The sequence below is a fragment of the Triticum dicoccoides genome, chromosome 1B, assembly GCF_002162155.2.
Source record: "Triticum dicoccoides isolate Atlit2015 ecotype Zavitan chromosome 1B, WEW_v2.0, whole genome shotgun sequence".
Lineage (NCBI taxonomy): Eukaryota > Viridiplantae > Streptophyta > Magnoliopsida > Poales > Poaceae > Triticum > Triticum dicoccoides.
Genome location: NC_041381.1, coordinates 695,426,174 through 695,443,376, shown reverse-complemented (window position 1 = coordinate 695,443,376; position 17,203 = coordinate 695,426,174). Strand labels below are relative to the sequence as shown.

General features: G+C 42.9%; 1 protein-coding gene across 1 annotated transcript; it reads right to left on the bottom strand.

Moving 5' to 3' along the window:
- Nucleotides 1-11,237: 11,237 nt before the first annotated feature.
- LOC119349782 (tryptophan synthase alpha chain-like) lies at nucleotides 11,238-14,425 on the bottom strand. Its single transcript, XM_037617868.1, has 8 exons — nucleotides 14,105-14,425; nucleotides 13,608-13,754; nucleotides 13,313-13,487; nucleotides 12,921-12,997; nucleotides 12,499-12,576; nucleotides 11,890-11,967; nucleotides 11,711-11,770; nucleotides 11,238-11,590 (listed from the first exon to the last, which is right to left on the bottom strand). Exons 1-8 carry the CDS (start codon nucleotides 14,372-14,374, stop codon nucleotides 11,456-11,458), a joined length of 1,020 nt encoding a protein of 339 aa, XP_037473765.1. The 5' UTR covers nucleotides 14,375-14,425; the 3' UTR covers nucleotides 11,238-11,455.
- Between the last annotated feature and the right edge of the window lie 2,778 nt (nucleotides 14,426-17,203).

The following is a 17,203-nucleotide window of genomic DNA, read 5'->3' as shown; positions in this document are numbered from 1 at the left end:
TTTTTGTGGTGGTAAACGATCTCGGATGGAAACGAGCCCAAAAGCAATCTTGACCGTTTCGATGAGACGAACAACTTTTATGTTGAACGTTTTTTGATCAGAGGTCATCTTTAGGGTCAAATCGGTCGCGCAAAACAGGCTATCCCTCGCGCTACCCATCAGACATGGTGTCTGGTGGGGCGCGCCAGTTTTTGCCTCCTGACAGGGCTGTATTCCGATGGCTCTAACTTTTGCATACGAACTCGGATTGGAACGATTTTTATATCAAAATCAGTCGTTTCGACGAGACGAAGACAATCCGTGTAGATGATTTTTCCATTTGAGGTCGTCTTGGGGGCTTAATCAGCCAAACTGTACTCTGAATATGAGATCTTAGTACTTTGAGCATAGTTTCGGCCTTCGAGATGAAATCGGACTGTGATGATCCAAACTTCAAAGATGTTCATATCGACAATACGGAACTCTTTCATGAAGATCACTTCTCCATTTGAGGCCATCTTAAATAAGTTATTGACCGTGCCAAAATCTGGTGTCAACACATGCCCCCCTGTTTTTCGGCAAAGTTTATGTGCCGAAAAATAACTTCCGCATAGCTTGTTCTAAGGACGATGTCAACACTCCATCAGCCATTTTGCATGTTTTTAGGACGACAAGTATATATCAGCCATTGCTTGTTTGAACCTCTTGATGCAAACTTGGGTGAAAACTTCTCAGCTTCTATAACAATCCAGTGATAAGGTTCCATAGATCAAAACCATCCTCCGAACCATATTGTTCACCCTTTCGATAGGATTTTGTAGATAATCAAGAATGAACTTCCTTCAATCCTTACTTCGCCTGCATAAAAGTTTCATTAGTGGCCGAAGCGGTGGGCTTCGATTCAGCCTTACCTATGTTGACAAGACCTAGCATCGGCTATTGATAGAAATGCAATACACCATGATTAACATAGTAGCCGGACGCTTGCTGTGCCAACTCTTTCGAATTGTCATGCCTAGATATATGAACAATTTCAAAGCAACCCAAGGTAAATCTTGCATCTAGACATACCAAAAGATAAACTATAAGTGATCTGTCAAAACATTGATAACCCTTGGATATTTGTTTCACTACTAATAACGAATCACCGGAAGCCTCAATATGTATAGCACCTATATCAAGGCAAAGCTCCAATCCGAATGACAATGCATATTCGGCTTTGATGATTGTGCAAAAATATGAAGATAAATAAGCAACACCAACACCTTGGCCATTGCCACAAATTTGCCGTCGAAAATAATCTCCATAGTACTAGAAAGACAAGGGCAATATCAATGAACATGTACCTCGTTTTGGCCTCTACTTGAACTAAGGACGATGTTAGGATACTACATCAGCCATGCTTTGACATATTCTTAGGGCGATAGATAAATACCGGCCATCAACATAATGCCCATGTAGAATTCATTCACCAAATCATGTATAGCCGAAATAAACTAATGAAATAGCAATCAAATATTTTGGCCCTTTGGATTAGCAAGAAAAAATGTAGCTAATAAAATGTATAGAGATTTGGTAATACCCTCTCATGATGCAGAAAATTATGTCGCTTCCATGGATTAAAATAAATCCAGGGAGGGTAATTTATCATACCTGATGATGAATTCCATGGCAAAGGCATCAATGGTATGGTTGAAGAATATGGATGATGTGCTAACCGAAGATTTTGATGGGGTGATGCAAACCTTCGGCTTAACTGTTTTTGGCTTTCATCCTTCTCTTTCTTCACTTTTGTAACACTTGTTGCAATAGAAACATGCACATCATTTTTGTTTTGATTGATATTCTTGGGAACCCATGCCATGTTCTTCTTTCTCAGCTCTTGTGCACTAAAATTTTGTAATTCCTTCTTTTTCCAATATGATAAGCCGAGTGAGCAGCTCGACTGTGATTTTGTTTCAACCAATGGCAACTCTTTTTGGGCCTTGTGCACCCTCAACTTCTTTTCTTCAAATTTGGCACTCTGATTTTTATTAATTGATTGTTTCACTTCTTTGCCTTTTGTAGCCAATGTCAACACTTTAATTGGCTATTTGTTATTTGAGATCAAATCTGAAGCAGCACACTTACGACCATCTCTTTTCACGCGGTAAACTTGCTTTACCACCTCTTTCTTCTTTCTTGAGCTCTGGACCGATTCCTTATGATTGAAACGGTCTTTGACGCGTGATTGTTCAAATGTTGATCTCCTTGGAGCTGCATAGTATTGGTGAGATGGTCTAGAATAAGATGGAGAATGTACCCTTGTATCATACCTGTCCCATGATGAATATGTATCTATATGAGCATAGGGAGGTATCCACGGCATTGGCATCGGCGGCCCAAAATAAGGATATAAATATGTTGCATTAAAATTATCACTTTGCCAATACCGATCCTCATATTTGCGCCTTGGGGGTGATCTTGGTTTCTTTGCATGATTTGGCCGATAAGCATTCTTCTCTTCACTCTTCTTTTGATATTTATCCAATAGTTCAGCAAAGGTGATTTTTGATCTCTTACACTTGCGCTTATTCCGGCCTTTGTTTTCTTTTGGTTTGCTTTCATCGATCATTAGATTTGCTTGCTGCCCCCCAGTCCTTGGCGTCTCCATTGTAGCTTCGATGGAACTCCCTCCCTCAAGATTATGCTCGTTATGCTCTTCAACAACTTCTTTACTTGAAAGCTTGATCCCATCACCTGCAGCTTTTACATTCTTTTTAAATGGATCGGCTTGAAGGAGGCGATGTAAAAACTTTTTGCCATCGTGACCAATCGGAATAGACTGGTCATCTCCTGGTGTTTCAACAAACTTCAATCGTCCTTTTTAATGGCCGATTTAACTATTTGACGAAACATATTGCAATCCTCAAAATTATGCTTGGACGAATCATGCAACTTACAATACATTCGTCCTTGGATTGATGGCTTAACATGGTGATCAAGAATTGTAATGTAATTATTTTTCAGCAACAAATCAAATATTTTATCACACATGCTTGAATTGAAAGTATACTTCTTGTTTCCTAGCCGATCTTGCTGTTTGAACGGCTTTGGAGAAAAGCAAACGAATGGTTCAGATTTGGAATCTCCTCATTCGGCTATGTATTGTGTTTTCCACTCTATCTCCGATGTCTTTGGATATGATATTATATTAACATCGGTTTTCTCAATAAAATTTAACCTTGGCTTTAAATTTCTGAAACGAAGATATTTAGAATATACATGTCTCAGTGAGACCAAGTGTAAGCCAAGTAAGAAATAAGCAAAGCTACCCAACTAGATATGAACTTTAGAGAAAGCAACGGGAAAAGCTTTGGCTGTAACAATAAGTCATTATCGGTCTTTATAAATGGTGCAATGGGTTGACCGATATGTTCCATAACAATTTTACTGCTAACAAGTAAATTACCCTTCCTCATTGGTCTTTCAAAATTACTTATGAGAATATTTCTTATAGATGCATCAATAATGAAGTTGCGACCAAATCTGAAAATAGGTAAAGTACTCGCTATGCATACCTCTTCAAATATGTTGGGAGAGCATGATAGTGGTGCCATTTGAAGAACATCTTGCTCCGTCTTTGGATGGCTCCCCAACAACTTGTCATCATCTTTTTCTTGAACCCGTGCATCATTGCTTTGAAGATTTTTGTCGGCCGAACTTTGTTCGGCTACTTGTTCTTGTCCTTGAAGCTTGTCAATTTCTACGGCTCGGAACTCATAGGGCAGGAAGTAGGTTCCATTAACTTCAGAAAAATCAAGCACCGTTGTTTTCCTATGCTTGCCATGCCCTTTCTCAATAATGCTTGCCTCGTTGGATTTGATGGATTCAGAATATATACTACTTGATTCGGCTTTTTCAACCGAAGCACTTTCATGTTCTGAATCATCCTTCTTGTTATTGATAGTACCAATTGGCAATGCTTCTTTTATCTGAGCCAATTCTTTTTCTATTTGTTTCTGACGGCGAGCGGCAAAATTAGCTTTAAGCTTTTCTCAATTTCAGCCCACTCCGGATATGATTGCCCCCCAATGCTTTTAGATTTTTTCGGCAATGACACACGGGTGTTGCCGAAATTTTGCAATTATGTAGGGGGTGTATAATATGATGTAGTACTAGGTGAAGGCATATGCATTGTTGTAAGACCATCCTTTTGCTCGCCAATTTTATCAATTGGCAAAGATTGGCAAAGATTCATCTTCTTGCAAAACTCTAGCTTTTATTGCGGCATAATCAGAAAATAGCCCATTTTCATGTTGTTCAAGGCAAAGAGCACTAATTCTCTTATTTTGGGCTAAACTCTTCAATGCAGCCACCACTACCTCATCTTCTACAATGTTGGGTACAACCGCTCCTGTAAAATTTACATTCATTCGGCTATAACCAGGAAGGTGTGAAGCCGAATTGTGAGCATCTACAGTTGTGTATGGTGCCGAAGAATTAGTAACATGAGGTGTAGCATATGACGGTTGAGAGTAACTGGCCGAATAGCCACTAGTAGCATGGCCAATTCTCTCATTCATCGGCATGGTTGGATTACTATATTGCACATTAGCTGTCGATGAATAAAAGGGTGAAACACTTTCTTGTATGGCATTGGAAATTCTAACTTGGGGTGTTTCAAATTTATTAATCAAACTCATCATGTTGCTCATCGGCATATGAATTTGCTGGGTTGCCAATGCGTGTGAGTTGGGATACATATGTTGCATGTTGCTAAATTTATAAGAATTTGAAACATGAAGATTGTTTTGCATCGGCCCTTGCACATAATTAGATGCATGACTGATAAAACTAGGGCTAGCCGATACATTATGCTCAATAGGTGATCCAGCAACAACATAAGGATTATTTGCATCTACAAAGGGGAATTGGGTATTCATATTACCTTTGTAGATTGCAGCAACTTGATGACGATCTCTTCGTAGCAAGAACGGGCTGGAGACCGTTCAAAGCTTCGTCCCCAGCGGAGTCGCCAAAAAGTGTGTTCGCACACGAACACGTCACCGTGTACCTCTAACACCGAGGGTGATGCATTGCAGCTCACGTCGAAGGAGACCCGGCCGGAAGCGCGGTACACAGGCAATCCGGCGGGTGCTTTTGAGGACCCGAAACCCCACACGCCCGGGAGGGACCCCGTCTGGGCGCGCGGCGGCTATGGGCTGCCCTAGGTTGACCTGATCGCCCCTAGGGCCTCGAGGTTCGCCGCCCTGCAATGAAGAAGAACGAACGAAGAACGAGGAAGAAGAAGAACTAGGGTTAAGGAGAAAAGATAAAAGATAAAAAGTGGTAAATTGATTGATCGATTGTGTGTTGTTCAATCGGCCGTCACCCCTTAGATATATAAGAGGCGGCTGGACTTCCCGTGCAAAGGAAAGGCTTGGATTCACGTCCAAAACCCTAGTCAAATTCGGATTGGTTTTGTCCGAACTTTCCAAAACTGTTCGGTTTAAACTGGCTGCATTTTGCGGATCTTTTTTGTGGTGGTAAACGATCTCGGATGGAAACGAGCCCAAAAGCAATCTTGACCGTTTCGATGAGACGAACAACTTTTATGTTGAACGTTTTTTGATCAGAGGTCATCTTGAGGGTCAAATCGGTCACGCAAAACAGGCTATCCCTCGCGCTACCCATCAGACATGGTGTCTGGTGGGGCGCGCCAGTTTTTGCCTCCTGACAGGGCTGTATTCCAATGGCTCTAATTTTGCATACTAACTCGAATTGGAACGATTTTTATATCAAAATCGGTCGTTTCGACGAGACGAAGACAATCCGTGTAGATAATTTTTCCATTTGAGGTCGTCTTGGGGGCTTAATCAGCCAAACTGTACTCTGAATATGAGATCTTAGTACTTTGAGCATAGTTTCGGCCTTCGAGATGAAATCGGACTGTGATGACCCAAACTTCAAAGATGTTCATATCGATAATATGGAACTCTTTCATGAAGATCACTTCTCCATTTGAGGCCATCTTAAATAAGTTATTGACCGTGCCAAAATCTGGTGTCAACAACATCTTCTACATGAGTTTTACAGATTGGCCGTTGTCCTGAAGTAGCTCCTCGATGAGAGTTTAGTGGTGACTCCATTGAGGCCCAACACGAGTCTACAAGAATAAGGTTGCGTAGTAGACATTAGTCATGCAGCCTGTACACACTTGAAGATGTGTGGGCCACATCTTCTACATGAGTTTTACAGATTGGCCGTTGTCCTGAAGTAGCGATGCGTCGAACATACTAACATGTGATTTCATTATGTATGCATCACCAAAAGAACACTATCCGGAACTTTCAAATTCCAGAGCTTCTTTCAAACCAAATGAGGTATTGTCCCTCAAATTCCTGATGGACTAGTATAGTTACATGTATAGATTTCCCCCCACCACTTGTAATAAGCTGACCGAACACTAAAAATATCAGACTTTGTCAGGTGCCAAGCAAAGAAATCTTTGGTATGTTGTTGGTATATAGGAATATGCAGAATGCGCTCTGCATCAAGATGCCAGAAATTGTCCCTAATCAGCATTTCGTCCCAATGACCAGAAACAAGATCAATAAGCTCGCTAACTCTGGTAAATGTGCAATCTCCCCGGTTTATAACAATCTTCCTGTTTGAACTATTCGGCATTTAACAATCCCCCCATATGTTTACTTTTAGTCGTTTCCAACCCACCAGATACGAACTTTTGGGGAAGTTTGAACTCTAGCCCAAATACTTTGCCAAGCATAGGAGAAGCTTTTTTTTAAGTTAACAATTAAGCAAGTCACCCTCTAGATAATATTTGAACCGCATCACTCTATCACATAGTGAATCATAGTTATCAATCAGTCTCTAATGCATCTTGCATCTTGCGTTTGTCTTCTCTAATGCGATATTGCATTAGTGATCCCCTTACAATTTTTGGGGAATATGAACACACTCATCGGATATGTTGGGATAGCTCGAGCCACCATCATTATCAGAGCCTCCTTACCACCATAAGATAACATTTTCCCCTTCCATCCATTGATGATTTTCTGTATTCTTTGATGAAATTTTGATTTTCTGAATTCTTTGATGATTTTCTGAATTCTTTCAGTAAGATGTTTAAGACAGTCAACCCTATCCAACCCAATCATGGAAGGGAGCCTCAGCTACTCATCAGATAGAGATTTCGTCATAATGTCCAAGATTAGACAGGTCTCCACTTTGTCATCAACAACAATATTAGGGCTAAACCCTTGTTTAAATTAATAAAGCTGGCCATGATAATTTCAGCTTTACTACATGGTGGGCCGTGATAATTTCAGCTTTACTACATGGTGTGCATGAAGCAGACAATATATGAAGAATGCTACTCTACGCGAACTAAGATGGGGCGTGCTACCCGTCGGCGGGCGGATCTTTTTAAAATATCCGCCGCCTCGCTAGCCGTCCGATCTAGGTTGCTCAGCTTAGGATCCCTCTTTGCAACAAGAGTCTTGTTTCAGAAACAACAATGACTATTGCAATAAGAGCTCTGTTTCAGAAACACATCGACGATTATTGCAACAATAGATCTGTTCCAGAAACATTGGTGATGTTGCAAGGCATATCTGCGTATGATCCTTCTTTGCAACAAGAGCTTTATTTCAGAAAAAACCGTTCACTATTGCAACAAGATCTTTGTTTCGGAAACATGACGCGCAAGGCTGGGACGGATCCAGCAGGGAGGGCTCCCCGACACCGACGGCGGAGTTGGAGAGGCCGTGCGCTGCGCCACGCACCGCTGGAACGACGACCGGGCCTTGCAGATCTTAGTTACCGACGTCAGGCGGTGCTCGCCGATCTAGATGCAGGGGAATGGCGGCGGTGGAGCTTCCCATCCCGATCCAGATCACGCAACACACCAGTTGTTTTGATCGGGGAGATCATAACAATGACTCAATTGCAAAACCTAGTTTAGATAATACGTTGCTCCTAGCCATCTGGTTAAAATCAGATCCAACGGCCATGGAGGCGGCAGACGCGTGCATCATTATCCTTCCGGTGATCCCAATCATCTTCCATATTTTTAACATAATCTTTGTGGCGACACCATTTTTTTTTTCCGCCGAAATTATGTGGCCCACATTTTGGCTGAAGTAATTAAAAGCAAAGGAGAGAAAAAATTGAGCCAAAGAACACGTGCTTTAACAGCATTTTAGGCCGGGAGGTCTCATCTGCTACTGCTTGAAGGCGGCCATGAGCAAGGAGGCAGACTACGTCGTGTGCAACCCCGCGACGGAGGAGATCTGGGCCGTGCTGCCCGTGCCCCCCAAGAAGCTGACGCGTGACGAACCTCAGCACCGCCCGCCTGTGCTTTGACCCGGCCGTCCCCCGCTGTTTCAAGGTGCTCCTGTTCGTGCAAAGTATCATGGGGATCCAGAGGGTGGAGAAGCCACCCGCTGCTCGGTAAATTTTGGAGCGGCTTCGTGTTTGCTGGGTCGGCATGGCTCCAGTGCCTTCATGAGAATCAGATGTCGGGTATGGTCTAGATTTCTTTGGATTAGGGTAGTGTGGATTGGATAACTCCTCCTTGTGTCCATTTGTTTAGTTCAAGTACCTTTACTCCTCAACTTGTTATCCACCACAGTTAAATATCGAAAATGTTAACGCCCACACGTGTGGGCGTTGACCATCTCAACCACACGCATCCATCACCGTCCAGTACTATATGCACGAATCTTGGCACAATCTGGCTGATTTTCTGTGCCACGTAGGACAAGGTGTGTGTGTGGTGTGTGACATAGTTCGCTCACACATCCGTTTTACCACACGGAGGGGCCGGTGTGTGGGCGTTTAGCAGTTCACCCACACACCAGTTTTCAGTCACGCACAAGGACTGGTGCGTGGGCATTTGCCATCTCGCCCACACGCCCGTCCCCTCTCCCACACCCAAGCTGCTAGTTGCCATGTGTTTTTGCAGCGCACATGGCAACTGCCCCTAGTGTGCTTTATAAGCAGGTGGCAATTCTCTTTTTTTACCCGAGTTGCCATGTGTTTTTGCAGGGTACACGGCAACTGCCTAGTGTGCACGTAAGCAGATGGCAACTCTCTTTTACCAAGTTGCCATGTGTTTTTGCATGGTACATGGCAACTGCCGTAACATGCACGTAAGCAGATGACAACTCTTCTCTTTTACATGGCAACTGCCCTAGCATGCTTGTGAGCACATGGCAACTCTCTCAACTGCCTAGTGTTAGTATGTGGCAACTCCTAAAGTTATGAAATCATGGCAACTACATTAGATCAAACCATACATGGCAACTGCAGTTGAGCAACCATGGCAACTGCAGTTGTCCGACATGGCAACCGTAGTTCAGCGACATGGCAACTGCAGTTAAACGAACATGGACGAGGGTCTGGACCATGGCAACTGCGGGCGCGCGGTGGGCGTCACGCGTCGCGTGCGGGACCAGGAGGGTACGAGGTCTGACATACGGGCGTGTGGGCGTTATCAACTTCGCCCACGCGCACGCGTGTGAGAGGGTTCGGGAGGGGAAAAAAGATGTGTGTGGGCATTAGTTGTTTTGCCTACATTTAGGTGTGTGGGCTGGTTGCTGTCCATGCCACACGAGGCGTGTGGCACAACTACCCGATACACCACATGTGTGGCAGTTATCGGGACCCTTAAATATGGATGGCATCCTCTTCTAATGCGCTTGAAAGGGGATAGTGTTCTCTCATATATATATATATGGTATTTGAATGAATTTCTCCTTTAATTGTAATTTAATATTTTGGAATAGTGCATCAACTTGTCTAAGTTGTTGTACATACAGACTGGGAGACCCCTTCGGTGAGATCTGCTTGCATGGTGTCAAACAACACCAATACGTGCTAGACTGAGAACAGAGTTATATTTTGTTTGCCTTTTTGGGAAAGAGAGTATCACAACTGCACAACTCATTCAGTGACACCACTGGTTTGCAGTGAAGATTGTTTGTGTGATGCCATGCAGGTTCAATGTGCATCAGCATCGCTCTTAACACCCCACAGTGTGTTGTTTATCCTTTGTTCCGAGTACGTAAACTGTCCATGCATGACCATTATTATTGTTCTGCCTTGAGCTCCTGACCAGACTGTTATACCATCATCTTACTGTCAATCCAGGTTGTTTGCCCAACTGAATCAATTTCTGAAAGTTTATGAAGCAGGTTGTTAACCTTACAAAATTCATGAAAGTTTCTAAAATTATGAATTTCTAAAATTATGAAGTTTCTAAAGCTCAAAAATTTATGAAAGTTTCTTGACAATCCCGAGAGTTTCAAATAATGAAAGCAGCATAAGAATTTCTGAAAGCCCGCGGTCCAAGTTTTGAGCTTTAAAAAAAGAATTTATCTAAAATGGAAACTTTCTAATTTAGGACGATCGGAATTGACCGTGCAGGTCAAGGAAACCCTCATGAGCATAGAATAGATAAAATGGCTACACTTACCACATGGCAGGTGTGGTCAGCCCTTTATTTTGATGAGTATTTGAATCTTGAGAGAAGAAGAAGAAAAGGAGAAGAAAGAAACGGAAAATGGCTACGCTTGACTTCAGACCTTCACCCTGTTTCATAATCTAGAGCTTCTTCAGATTCATCTCAATTTTGGGGACACGACATCGTAGCATTAATTATCCATGTACCACAACAAAACATTAGGTAACATGCTCATGTAGCATCTAGAAAGCTATGTGGTCTTCATCTGAGTCGTTTGATGCGAAGCCAAGAAAATAACAGTCTGGCATTACCCAGTAAATTGATTATTTTTGTTGGTTGTTTGATTTTTGCAGGAGTGTACTGCCCAAGTGATTTTACTAACTAGACTACGAATCTTCCTCGCTATTTAACCAAACAAGTAAATTGGCATCCAATTGTATTTATATATAGTAAAAAAGGAAAAGGATAGGTATATCAAACCAGAAAGATCTATCATCCAGGAAGTGACTTGAACACGACAGTTCTTGCTCAACCTAGTAGTATTTCTAACTTCAACGAAAACTATTGTTGGGGTTTTTATAGCAAAACAAAGAAATGACAGGAATATTAAACCGGAATGTAATGGTATGATGCAAGCTTGGCGTACCAAGTCATTCCTCCATTTAATCACGCTATACATGTAGTACATTTTAGCACTGTCATATTGAAGCCACTTCGTAAAATGATAAACAGTGAGGAATGATGTTTAGAAAAATAAAAACCCAGGAAATCATTGAAATGGCAATGGCACTGGGACAGAAAGATGCAATCTTTTTCCATCGTTTGTCACACTAACCTCAATTAATTTATTCACCCGAGCATTCAACACATGGGTACAATTATTCTATCACACAACAGGATCCTTCGAAATCTAAAGCCAGGAATGTAATGCTACACTGTAAAACAGAACTAAAAAAATATATATGGTATTCATGCGATTTCCCCCCACAAAGGATAAAAATGCTTGTTTCATGGAAATGCGGCCTTTAGGCTCTTGGCTAATTCTTCTAGCTTCTTCAATCCTTCTTCAGGAGAACCAGATTCGCCCAACTGCCTCACCATCGCGCTCCCGACGATCACACCATCTGCACCCCAGCCCGCGATCTGCAATTTTTGTAGACAATATTGACGCAACAAGCTTGTCAAAGATTGCGCAAACGAAGGAAGGAGGATAAAACAAGATATTTTGCCGAGCATGAGAGTTGCTGGATATATATGATTTACCTGCTTCACCTGCTCTGGAGTTGACACTCCAAAGCCAACAGCAACAGCTTTATCTGTGACCTATAATAAATAAGCAGACGATGTTCTATAAGCATCGTTGAACAAGATACGCACTGCACAATAAGGTAGCGGACCAAAACTAGTTTACTGAGCAACAATAAAGAGAAGACTTAGCAAACCTGCTTGATTTCCTTAAGAAGAGCTTCCACCTTGAAACTTACGTTTGCACGTGTGCCAGTAACTCCGGTGGTGCTTACCTGAATAGCAAATATTACTGCAACTTAGCAAGTAGCATATCATGTAACTGCCTAACTGGTTATGCTCAAGCAGGTTCAGTAGAACCACAAATGCTCAACCTCAACAATGTCAACTGAATTCCATTTGTTTATGAATCACAAAGCCAAAGGGAGAAGTTACAGAACATAACCAAGGCGTCTCAGTCTTTGTAAACAGTAGTGTACAGTTCATTATATTTTTCAGTTTACCAATTAGCACAGCTAGCACCAGTATACATGTCAGCACAAAAGCATGTCAACCCAGCTTCTGTTAAAGAGAAAAAGCATGACAGTACAGAAGCATGTGCCTTCTTAAGTTTATGAAGTCAACTTCAGATGATAAATTCCCTCGACAAAATTTAAAATGACAAACTACTGTACTGTACTCTTGTTAAGTTCTGAAATACACTACGTTGGCCATTATGAGAACTTTCTGAGTAGCGATAAGGAGAATGTGCTATATGAGAACAGAGTTTAAGGGAACAAAAATAATTTGGAGTTCTGGACACTTACAAGATAAACAAATCCTTCTGAAGCCTTTGTAATTCTCTCCATTCTTTCTGTTGGTGTAGTTGGTGTTGTTAGTAACACCTGGAGGCATTCATGCAAATGAAATAACTTATAAGATATAACAAAGTTGATGTAAACAACTGCACAAACAAAAGAGGCATCTTAAATATTCCAGACTACTTAGCACCTGACGCTGGGTATTATGAAGTTTAAAATTACAGCAAAGCAATGAGCTAATAAGCATAAGACATCATTTTGCATCAGCACTTATATAATAAATATTAAACGGGGTCTTTCTTCAAAGATAAAGATTTAATAAGAAAATTCAACCCTAATGGGTTTAAACACAAAACACAAAAAATGGAAAAAAGAAACAGTTATAAAGGTAGGATACATGATAGATGATAATGTCAAAGAGAGCCTACCAGCTCTAGGTTGTTCTTGGCAGCCTCGCTTCTCAAAATATCTGTCTCTTCTAGAGGAACATCAGGTACCACAAGCCCTGCAGCATGGTAATACATATGTAACTTGATTGTTACAACGAGAACAGAACTTTACAACAGCAAGAAAGTGCCACATTACTAATATCACTGTGCGTCGTGTAAAATATAACTGTGCGTATCTGTCTATGCTGTCATGCAACTTTTTAATCCTCAATCGTCTACCTGAAACCTTATGCACTAGTAAAACTAAGATACAGCAGAAACAGTGCCATGTTTCAGAATTCAGATAATTAACAAGGTGACCAAATGAGTTGAAATGGCATTTCAACGTAGAAGAACATCACTGAACCTATGGAAAACTCTAAGGGCATTACCGTGTACACCGGCTTCTTTTACAACAGACATGAAGTTGGCGACACCGCGCTTCAGAATCGGGTTGTAATATGTGAAAAGCGCGAGAGGGCAGGACAGCTCAGGCACCACGTCTTTCACCATAGAGATAACATCCTCAAATGTGGTGCCCTTTGTCAGCGCGCGTGTAGCAGAAGCCTGAAATGATGTGATCAAAAATTAATGTTAAAACGCATAAGCTGAAGAACATGAACACTACATACAGAATACAATAGCACAGTACTTCAGGACATGTGCATATTTAACATTGTAGAGTACCTGAATAACAGGGCCATCAGCCAAGGGATCAGAGTACGGCACGCCCAATTCGATCACATCGGAACCACACGCATCGAGAACCTTCAGCGCCTTCGCCGTGGTCGCCAGGTCGGGGTCGCCGGCGACGATGAACGGGATGAACGCGATCTGAAAATCGCAAACACCATCAGAACACAAAAATGACAGCAACCGTATATAGTTATGGTGGAAACAGGGCATGAATGTAGACGCTGATCTGTGAACAAATCGAATCGCAGAGCAGGTAACATATAATGATATAAACATCACATCTGAGGGGATTTGTTAGTACTCGATAAACATATATTAATCCTTTACTAGCAAGAACGAACACATGGAGGACTACACGTTGCAGAGCAAAGTAAACATGGCCACCAAGACAATACATACAGTAGTAAAATAGAATTATCTTTTACTGGCACCGAATCGATGGAATCAAGACACGAGCAGTCGTCGGGGCGGTAAGAATTTTATCTTACCTTGCCCTGCGCCTTGAGGTTGGTGAAGGTGCCCGAGATGGTGCGCTTGTCCCCGGCCACGGCGGGGGCGGCGGGGGCGGCAGACGCGGACGCCCTGATGGCGGCCACGGGGCGCGCGGCCCCGCGGAGCGCGACCCTCCTGGCCGCGGCGGCGCGGCCCCTCGGCGCCGCGGAGGCGGAGGCGGAGAAGGAGGGGGACGACGCCGCCGCCGCCGCCGAGGAGGCGGCGGCGAGGGCGGGGGAGGCGGAGGCCTTGAGCGCGAACGCCATGGGTGCGAGGGAGGGGAGGGTCGACGGCGGCGGCGGGCGCGCGCGGGAGGTGTTCGACGGCGGGCGGGTTGGACAGGCAGCGATGTGGCCGTATTAATAAGTTGTCAGCGTGGGTGGGTTGGTGATGGGTGGTGAGGCGAGGCGGATGTGTCGACCCGGCGCCGGGGGGGTGGGCCCGGGGCGTCAGCGAGCCGTTTTAGACCGGCACGTGTGGCGTGGATGGCGTTTTAGGCAGTGCTACTCGTAGAGTAGGTGATGGGCGCCGGTCCTCCGCCGCCGCCGCCGAGGAAACATCCTCGGAAGAAGCCGTCGCCTCTCCCTCCCGGATCCGTGTGATGTGATGTGATGTGATTTGATGGACCGGGCAACACATTTTGTACTACTCCCTCCGTAAAGAAATATAAAAGCGTTTAGATATATGAATGAATACGAGGTATGAAGTGTGTCGGTATTGTCGTGTCCGTTTTCGATTGGCGGAAGTGACACCTCTCCAAGGCATGTTGCGTCTTTTGGTCGTCTCAGCTGTGCGCGGCAGCTAATGTTGTTTCCAACATTGGTTGTCATTCATGAAAAATTAATTAATGTTGCCCCCGAATAGTTGCAATCGATATAATTAGTGCTGTTTCCAAGATTATCTACAATTGATGCAATTAATACTGGCTCTGGATAATTGCGGTTATTAGATATTCCACTATGGGCTACATGCGCAGCAAAATGGGTGAATCTACACTGTAAAATATGTCTATATACGATACTACACATTAGAGGGGTAGCATCATGCACTAACATCATATGAATGATGCTAACTTATGATACTACCCATTACAAGCAGCCTTAGATCGACGGTTACGTGTTGCACATATCATTTGGGCACAATGACCGAGCCAGGAATTAAAGATCAGAGGGGCAAATGACTCAAAATTTTGATAACATGGGCCAAAATATAGTAATACATGTATTTTTCCTAAATTATACATTGTTCATCTCCAAATTAGGACTAAATCATGGACGTAGGGGGGGGGGGCTACTGGTCCCTCGGTCTTCACCATTGTTTGGGCATCTCCAAAAGGTTGTGTGTAAGTCTTATTTGTAAAATGATTACGTTATCGACCAACCAACTAACATACAACTATTTGAATGAGTTATCTCTAAGTCATCCAAAGAGGAGGTGAAAAAACAATTGTGATTGCTCTCTGTTTCACCTTCAAGCTTGTGCGGGTGTTGTTGGTTAATCTACATATAACTTTGCTCTCCCTCCTTATTTATTGCATGCCATCATCACTATGTCGACGAATTTACCAACACCTATCTTTCAGTTGTTGGAGATGCTCTTACAGCAACGTGGGTAATTGGATATAGATTATTGAATGGCTAATATCATTTGGATCCATCAAACTCATCCCTTTTATAAGCATGACATGAACGTAGTGCTCGATGGTCATGAGCCCATGGGTTGTATGTGCTCGTGCACATGCAGTCAACTACTAATACCATCCTCTAGAAAAAACTACTGATACCACTATTGGATTTCTCACGTTCTTGAAAAGAAGCTATTGATGTCAGTAAAAGCTAAAAAATGACTATCAAACTATATACTTGATCTGTATGCACCAAAATCAAAAATCACGAACCCGCTGATGAACCCCCAAATTTTCCAAAACCCAAAACAGGGGGTCAAGGCGAAGTGACTGGGATGTCGGCGAGGAGGTCATCATTGAACGTGTCGAAGTTGATCTCTTCTTCCAAAGTGATGGCATCTATGGATAACCCTTCTTTGTTGAAATCGTCGTTGGACGGAGTCCCTGGCTCAAGGTTCTTTGGAATGGTATCCATTAGGAGATTCTTCCTCTGATGGGAGAGGTAACGACAGAGATCCATCTATGTCCCATGGTGGGCGCCAAATGTCAACGAATAACGGTCTGCCAATTTCACAATTTGAAGGTTCTCATGAAAGGATGTAGTGAGAGGGGTGGTGCCCAAAGGGATCTTGTCAGCAACGATGGCGACACCGTGGTTTCACCTCGGTTCAGGCCCCAGATGGGTAACAACTCTATGGCATGCCAACCTGTCTTTATTGATGATCATAGATGATTATAATGGTGTTTTTCCTATCTACTGAGCTACGTATGACACAAGTATATGCTCTCATGTATCTTTTGTCCTTTAGTGGGGATTTGACCCTATATAGGTTGTCCCATGCCGGTTGTTAGTCACCTATCTCAAGGGATATGATACACCAGGCGGTCATGCAATAATATGGGGATAAAATCTCCCACAATCGCAAAATCTCTTAAATATCGCTCTTAGTCCTTATCCTTTATAGTGCTTGCTTGAGCCCATCGAGGCGCATGACTCTGGATTGCTTCGACACTCGAGTTGGTAATGAATTCGGATGCATCTGCATCACTTCTCTCTTCGAGTGGGTATCCTTACTCATCAACAAACAGTAAAAAAAAGTGTATGTATAGGGAGATAATACTCACATGAATTTTTCATTCATTTTGTGTACGAGGCTTTGCAATCTCTTATAATATGGGTTCAAATGAACCAGAGCATAAGGGATTGTAGAGGAAGAAACACAACAAAAAAGCACCCGATCCAAGGGCAAACCAGAGCCTAAATTGCACCATAGGGGGACAGAACTCAGCACACTAGAAGAAAACCTTCACTGCCCTCATAAAGAAAAAAAGTGAACCTCACAGTGCCAGAGGAGCATCACCACTGTGGACGAAAAGCACCAGTCACCGAGACCAACCATGCATTTTTTTGAGGGAGTGCCATCATGGCTTGCTTTATTGATTAACTTAACACACTTACATCGTTCACAAG

Excerpts from the sequence above, each read along its gene's own strand:
- LOC119349782 (XM_037617868.1), bottom strand. The coding sequence starts at position 14,374 with ATGGCGTTCGCGCTCAAGGCCTCCGCCTCCCCCGCCCTCGCCGCCGCC. Across the intron at positions 12,998-13,312 it reads AAAAGAAGCCGGTGTACACG|GGCTTGTGGTACCTGATGTT; the intron begins GTAATGCCCTTA and ends ACCATGCTGCAG. Across the intron at positions 11,591-11,710 it reads CTCCAGAGCAGGTGAAGCAG|ATCGCGGGCTGGGGTGCAGA; the intron begins GTAAATCATATA and ends CAAAAATTGCAG.